The sequence below is a fragment of the Acyrthosiphon pisum genome, chromosome A2, assembly GCF_005508785.2.
Source record: "Acyrthosiphon pisum isolate AL4f chromosome A2, pea_aphid_22Mar2018_4r6ur, whole genome shotgun sequence".
In the NCBI taxonomy this organism is placed as follows: domain Eukaryota; kingdom Metazoa; phylum Arthropoda; class Insecta; order Hemiptera; family Aphididae; genus Acyrthosiphon; species Acyrthosiphon pisum.
The window spans coordinates 34,387,276-34,395,013 of NC_042495.1; the positions used below are offsets into that span (position 1 = coordinate 34,387,276).

A 7,738-nucleotide genomic window follows, 5' to 3' on the forward strand; every position below is an offset into this window, starting at 1 on the left:
TACTAGGTATTCATTAGGTTTATCGTTGACAAAACACTTTAAATCCACTCCAAATTTTAATAAACATTATTTTGGGTATTAGTTTGGCCGTTCCCCCGTCCAAGTAAAAAAAAAATAGTTGGGGTACGCAAAAAAAAAATAAAAATAGTAGAGGAGCTCCGTCCCCCTGCGCACCCCCTCAATTCGAGCACTGAATTTAACCTATATAATGATGGTCTTAAATCCACATGGACAACAGAGTTACTTATTAATTATTATTAACCACGTGAAAAAAAACGTGATCATCATAATATTTTGTATTCATGTTTTTTCTATTATCCAGTGAAACCAACCTCAAGTGTCGGCAGTGTTTGGCCGAAGTGGCGGATCTTGCACACGAAGTGACGGACTTTGACGGCTTCATTCGGTGCGAAACCCCAAACAATTTGCTCAATAAATTTCACGGCGTTTTACAGTGGAATAAAAAAGAGTGAGTGTCTATGTACAATACAATTTGGGAATGCAATGGTAACATGCAACTTAGTAGAATTTTATAAATGGTAAATTTTCACGAAAGTTGTGCATTTATTTTTATTAAAGATTACGATTTTTTGACTATAGCCATACACGTATTTAAAACTCACTGAGTATAATATTTTTTACATAATATTCCTGTCGATATTCTATGCAAAGATGATAATGTCATTGTCATATTTTTGTGTTTCAGATTGATTTTAAATAATGATCATATTATTCTAAGAGGATGTGTTCTAAGAAACACGGAATGGTGTTATGGGATGGTGATTTTTGCCGGGAGGGAAACGAAACTCATGCAAAATTCAGGAAAGTCAAAATTCAAGCGGACTAATATTGATCGGCTGCTCAACTTTCTCATCATTGGGGTAAAAAATAGTATACACTGAACATAGCACGTAATATAATATAATATTATATAATATTATATACTTTGTTTATTGTTCCGTTATATAATTAAATATTGTTCATTTTCGTCGTTTTCCCGCAGATCGTATTGTTCCTTTTTTTACTCTGCCTGTCTTGTATGATCGGGTCTGTCTACTGGGAATTCAAAACCGGTTGGTATTTCCAGACGTATTTACCCTGGGATTCACTGGTACCGTCCGACAAGATAGCCGGATCTATTACCATAGGGACTTTGGTGTTTTTTTCGTACGCCATCGTTCTCAACACATTAGTGCCAATTTCTTTATATGTAAGGTGTGTATAATTGATTATAAACATTTCTATTTACTTTCAATAAGTTTCGTAGAAACGGGTTTTCACGGTTGAAATACGCTGTGTTTTATTTTACAGCGTTGAAGTAGTGCGTTTCGTGCAGAGCTTTTTTATAAACTGGGACGAAAAAATGTATGATAAACAGTCTGGTACCGCAGCTAAAGCTAGAACTACGTCACTCAACGAAGAACTCGGACAGATTCAGTATATATTTTCAGACAAGACTGGCACAATGACCAAGGTGAAGTTTGTTCAAAACGTGATATAAATTATATCATAGATATAATTATAGATGGTTATATTAGATCTGATCGCATGGTAGTTTTCCAGCCACTCCGGAAATATCAGTGTATCTTACACGAACGGCTTAAGCCGGTTTTTCTAACTCTGATATCTCCATCCTCTCGAGATAGTTTTTGAAATCTTATTACTTACCTTAATATACAAATACATTCGTGCAATAAATATCTTTATTTTATTAATTATCACTTGGCCAATTTAAAAGAAAAATAACCAGTGGGTGATTGTCACTGATTGAAATCTATTTCAGTTGGTTGTCAACGCCAAAGAGACAAAATCAGAAGAAACTATAGCCAAGTAATAAGCAATACAATTAAAAGACATTTTTTGCAGATGAATATATTTGTGTATTAAGGTTAATGATTAAAGAAAGATCATACTTGGCCGCAATGTTACTACTTTGATAGGTAAACTTTTTTAGAAGAACTATTTTAGGTCTGAGACTTGGCCCTTGTTTTACAGTCAGGGTTTTGTTGGTTTCATATTAATCAATATACAAAACCGACGGCGTTTTATATTAACTTTATTTTTATTTTAACAGTGAGGTAACAGATGTCTCCCAACCTATACGGGTGCGAGTATTAAATTACTATTTTATGACAATAGTTCCTATGTTTTACTAATTTATTCAATTTTTTTTTAAAATAATATATTTTTTTTTGTATGATGAGGACGTTAAAAAAATTTGTTATGATTTTATTAATATTTTAATAATATGAATCATCGTTTGTTGTCAAAATTCTTCGTTAGTGTTTGGTCAGATTGAAAGCCAGATTTTAAAATATAATAATAATATAATCATAAAACCTTCAATAATTTTGTGTCTCATATTTTTAAACTTTTTTTTAGAACATCATGACGTTTAACAAGTGTTCAATAAATGGTATTGTTTACGGTGATCAGAACGAAATCCACTATGGAAAATCTGACGACGTTATTAAGGTATAATATTTGTTGTTAATTCTGACAATAACTGTTCACATTAAGTATCGTCTACTGTTACTGTCCGAGCTTTCTGTGTTTGTATATTATTTGTGTTCGTCCGTTAGACGTACATGGACAAACAGACGCCTTCCGCAGTCATCAGGAGTTACAACAATACGCACTACAATAAAGTAGATCAAGGTGTCAGAAGAGTAACTATAAATTCTACGTTGCACTTGGTATTGATGTCACTACTTAGAGCGTGGTAACACATTGAAGGGTTCATTTTTATTAAGCGAGCTGATTTTTCAAACAGGTTGGACCACCTCCGGTAGATTTTTCGTGGAATCCTCAGTACGAATCCGACTTCCTGTGGTATGATCAGAGTCTAGTAGACGCCGCACGGCAATTCAATAACGAAACGGAAAACACAGTGGTTACATTTTTTGAAATATTGGCTTTATGTCATACGGTCATGCCTAGCTGGAAAAACGGTGAGTTTTTTTGAATCTAGAACAAAATGGCGAATATAAAAAAAGCAAATACATAATTATTACTAAATCATAATTACACGTGTAAACATTAAGAATATTATTATAAATATAATACTTGCATGTATAGTAAAGTCATAGGTAAACCTATAATAAATAAGTATATTTTTTAAGTAATGCATAAAGCCATAAACAATTGAAACAATTTATTGATAGTCATCTCTACTATGCATATTATTAAACCTAAATAGGTATTATTCAAAAAATCCAATAATAATTGTATAATCGATATTTTTACCAGCAAACATCTGATTTTTTTACTTTAAACGTTTATAGGTAATGATTAATTTTATGTTGACTAAGGAAACCGGTCAAACGTTTTCCATAACACAAATGTCTTACCTAAGTTTATCTTTGACTGTTTAATGGTTATATAGGAATTTTAAAATACCAAGCTCAGTCGCCCGACGAGTCAGCACTTGTTTCGGCGGCTAGAAACTTCGGTGTCGTCTTCATAGAGCGAACTCCGAACAGCGTGACGATCGAGATCATGGGCGAAATCAAAGTGTATGAACTCCTATGTATTTTGGATTTCAACAACACCAGGCGCCGCATGTCCGTGGTATTCAGGGAAAATAGTAAAATACGTCTTTACTGCAAAGGGGCGGATAGTGTGATATTCAACCGTCTGGAACCAGGAAACGACGAATACAAAGCTACGGCCTTGCAACATTTGAATGTGAGTAGTACGATTGTAATACGATGGCTTTTGCAAACGTCGTCACGGCAACGACAGCGTGTTGGTAGGACTTTGCAGGTGACGGATTACGTACGCTTTGCTGTGCGGTCAGGGATATTGACGATGAGTTTTTCGATTCGTGGAAACACAAATACATGGATGCTGCCGCGGCCCGGACCGACAGGGAGGAGAAGCTCGATAACGTCTACGACGAAATAGAAACCCATCTGAGATTAATCGGTAAAAAACAACAAAAAATCTAAGACTTATGCGTCGGCCGAGCATCGTTTTGAAACGTATCTAACTGGTTTATCGTCAACTGTAGGTATCACTGCTATCGAAGACAAGTTACAGGATGCCGTCCCTAAGACTATATCTAACTTGCTCATGGCGGGAATGTATATTTGGATGCTCACCGGAGACAAACAAGGTACGTACACCAACACGGCAACACATGATTAAAAAAATGTGCAAAATAAAATAATTTTAATTATGGTCAATGGTTCACTTTATCGGTCTATCTACATATCGTAAGTCAAGCATGAGTTTGAAGTAGAGAGTTAAAGTATGTTATATTATAATAAATTATAAGTAATAAATCAAATTAGGCGTACCTAACTACATTTTATCAAATATTGTTATAATTATAAAAAGTTATTTAAATTAACGCATAATATATTATTAAAAACATGTATGAAACACAAATGAATATAAATTCAAATGTTATTTGAAATTATTCGTTTAAAAATTATATGTCATATTTTGTTTCAGAAACCGCCATAAATATTGGGTACTCTTGTCAACTACTAAACGACGAAATGGAACTATGGATAGTTGACGGCAACACTCAGGATCAAGTAGAATATCAGCTCGACCAGTGTAACAATTCGCTTTTGGGCGTTTCGGAACAACACCGATCGGAAAGAAATAGTATGGCTACGAGTGTCGTACGATTTAGGTTTGTAGAATTATGATATGTAGTAATATTATTCGTGGAACAGATTAATTTCTTGTGATTTTAAAACAATATCCATTATAGCGAACCCGATGACGTTGAAATGCAAGATAATGAAGAACGTGTGTACGCTTTAGTCATCAACGGCCATTCATTGGTTCACGCATTGCACACCGAGCTCGAGTATAAATTTGTGGAATTGTGCACAAAATGTGAGTACCTATAAAGGGCACATAATATTTACATTACCACCAGGCGATGACCGAAAATTTAATAATATGAAACACGTATTTCATAGGTAAAGCGGTAATTTGCTGTCGAGTAACACCTCTTCAAAAAGCAATGGTGGTGCAGCTCATTAAAAAATACAAGAAAGCTGTGACGTTGGCAATAGGCGATGGTGCTAACGACGTTTCAATGATAAAAGAAGCTCACATAGGTGTTGGAATTACTGGCCAGGAGGGAAATCAGGCGACACTGGCATCTGACTATTCTCTAGGCCAGTTTCGATTCTTGGAAAGATTGCTACTGGTCCACGGCAGGTGGTCGTACTATAGAATGTGCAAATTCTTGCGTTATTTCTTCTACAAAAACTTGGCATTTACTCTTTGTCATATTTGGTTCGGATTCTTTTGCGGTTTCAGTGCTCAGGTATTTTTTATCGAAAAAAAAATAAACGGTATTCGTCGTAAGTACGTTTGCTTATTATTTTATGTTTTTCTTGCAGACGATTTTCGATCCTTTTTACATATCCGTTTATAATATGTTTTACACCGCACTGCCAGTACTGGCAATCGGGGCTCTGGACCAGGACGTCAATGATTCAAAAAGTATCATGTACCCAAAACTTTACACGCCAGGAATCCAAAATATGTTTTTCAACACTAAAGAATTTTTTAAGTGTGCGGCTCTTGGAACGTACGCTTCGCTAGTGATATTTTTTGTACCTTATGGTATTTACATTATTTTCTTATGATAGTCTTTGATGTTCTTATGATAGATCTATGAATCGATTTATTCTCGATTCATAGGTAGTGATTTAATTTTAACAAAATATTTTTTTCTCAGGTGCCTATTTTTATGGTATGACCTCGAATGGATTGAACGTTCTAGATCACATGTACATGGCAGAAGTCGTTGCGATGATTCTGGTCACTGTCATGACCGTACAGGTAAATCGTTTTGACAATATTTGAATAAAAACGGTCGGTGTTGTATAATTACATACGATAATTAGTATACTATTATGTAGGTAGCTTTTGATACATCATACTGGACTGTGATTAACCATATCGTTATCTGGGGATCTTTGGCACTATTCTTCATTGCTGAATGGATTTATAACTATCTCATCGGAGGAATCTACGTAGGATCTTTGGCAATGGTAAGTGTATAGTAATAACTGAATTTTCTTTGTAGTTCGTTATTAGATATTTCAAATATTATATGATAATGTATCGAGTATAAGTGTTTAATTATTTATATTTGCTATATTAGGCAATGCAACAACCAACATTTTGGTTGGTAACATTACTCGTTGTGGTTGTAATTGTGAGCCCTGTGGTTGCTTGGCGTCTGTATTTTCTGGAAACGAGGCCTGTTCTTACGGATAAACTCCGATTGAAGCAACTGAGGCAACCGTAAACCAAACTTTTACCAAATATTATAGAACAGATATTTTATCAGGCATGAGAATATTGATAAATGTGATATTATTTTAGGAGGCAAGTATCGGGAACTGGAACGAGATCGATGTCAGTGAGGCACAAACGACGTTCGATTAGGTCAGGGTATGCATTCGCTCATCAAGAAGGATTTGGGCGACTGATTACTAGTGGAAAAATAATGAGAACGCCAAGGAATAGTGAAACGTTTATTGATCGAAAAAATTCGAATATATCTGATGTTACTATATAACGTTAAAAGTACAATTTTTTTGTCAACTTAATATTATTCTTATAAATAGAAAAGTGTATATTTTATTGTTTTATTATCATATCATATACAATTTTTAAATGTTTCAAATTATATATGATTGTATCAAAAAAATTAATTTGGTATATAAACTCTCTCAAACTAGTCAACCATTAAACTGTATACCAAAAATTAAGAATAATTTGATATGATTAAATTTTTACCATAATATGTGATAAACATTTAAATTAAGCTTTTTAGTTTTAATATAAATATAATATACTTATACAATTTGTATCATTGTTACCAGAATATTATTGTTGGGTATTTTATAAAAAAGTAACTATAAAATAGAATTCTACATTTTTGTCTAAATGTTATCGCAATTATTACATCAAAAGATAATATGGAAAATTGCATTTTAAAAATGTATAATGATCATATTATAATGTCAATTTGTATAATTTAAGGTGTTTTTTAGAAATATATAATGTTATAACTATTATTATTATTATTTTAATCTACTTATACCTATCAGTCATTATAGTATTAACTATTTCACTACAAATGTAAGGCAGGGGATTTCGTATTTTAGTCCTGTGGGCGCTATTATTTACGCGTAGATTGATTAAAATGTTGACTGTGATCATAATAATATGATAATTGATAACAATTCATCAAAATATCAATTTAAACTTTAAGGTTATTAGGAATCTATTGAATCTACTTACTTCAGAATTATAAAAAACTTTGATTTGTAATCTAGTTCTGACTAAAATGAAATAGGTATATTTGAATCAGAAAAAATTAATTTAGATTTTTAGGAAATGATCAGTAATCCACGAATTTGTATAAAAATATACATTCTCTCAAATCTCACATTAGGATAATTGTATAGTAAACAATATTATAATCTAATTTGGGTTACCTGTAGAATAATGTTTAACATATAACCTTAAAAAAAAATCAATATAATTTTTTTGTACTTCTAAATAGCTAAATATTCTTAAAATTATACGAACATTATAAATTTATAACATTATAAAATTTACGAGTAGGTTAAATTGCACTAAAACATAATGATTTACCAAGATATAATTTTATTGAAAGAATAATTTTTTATTCGAATGTAACAGTTTAATCAAAAACGAGCAAGTTCACTTAGCAATAAATGTTTCCGTG

The 7,738-nt window shown here is 32.6% G+C and overlaps 1 protein-coding gene across 1 annotated transcript in view; it reads left to right on the forward strand.

Moving 5' to 3' along the window:
* LOC100161368 (probable phospholipid-transporting ATPase IM) overlaps positions 1 to 6,969 on the forward strand; it is a 16,289-nt gene extending 9,320 nt beyond the window's left edge. Inside the window, exons 5-22 of the mRNA XM_003246506.4 lie at positions 323 to 469; positions 707 to 881; positions 1,004 to 1,215; positions 1,312 to 1,474; positions 2,383 to 2,475; positions 2,583 to 2,696; positions 2,774 to 2,951; positions 3,386 to 3,687; positions 3,756 to 3,927; positions 4,013 to 4,117; positions 4,459 to 4,645; positions 4,727 to 4,854; positions 4,941 to 5,293; positions 5,370 to 5,595; positions 5,711 to 5,814; positions 5,895 to 6,026; positions 6,140 to 6,282; positions 6,364 to 6,969. Coding sequence (XP_003246554.1) covers positions 323 to 469; positions 707 to 881; positions 1,004 to 1,215; positions 1,312 to 1,474; positions 2,383 to 2,475; positions 2,583 to 2,696; positions 2,774 to 2,951; positions 3,386 to 3,687; positions 3,756 to 3,927; positions 4,013 to 4,117; positions 4,459 to 4,645; positions 4,727 to 4,854; positions 4,941 to 5,293; positions 5,370 to 5,595; positions 5,711 to 5,814; positions 5,895 to 6,026; positions 6,140 to 6,282; positions 6,364 to 6,559 — 3,130 coding nt within the window. The 3' untranslated portion in view covers positions 6,560 to 6,969. The remainder of the gene's footprint in view (positions 1 to 322; positions 470 to 706; positions 882 to 1,003; positions 1,216 to 1,311; positions 1,475 to 2,382; positions 2,476 to 2,582; positions 2,697 to 2,773; positions 2,952 to 3,385; positions 3,688 to 3,755; positions 3,928 to 4,012; positions 4,118 to 4,458; positions 4,646 to 4,726; positions 4,855 to 4,940; positions 5,294 to 5,369; positions 5,596 to 5,710; positions 5,815 to 5,894; positions 6,027 to 6,139; positions 6,283 to 6,363) is intronic.
* The last annotated feature ends 769 nt before the right edge of the window (positions 6,970 to 7,738 follow it).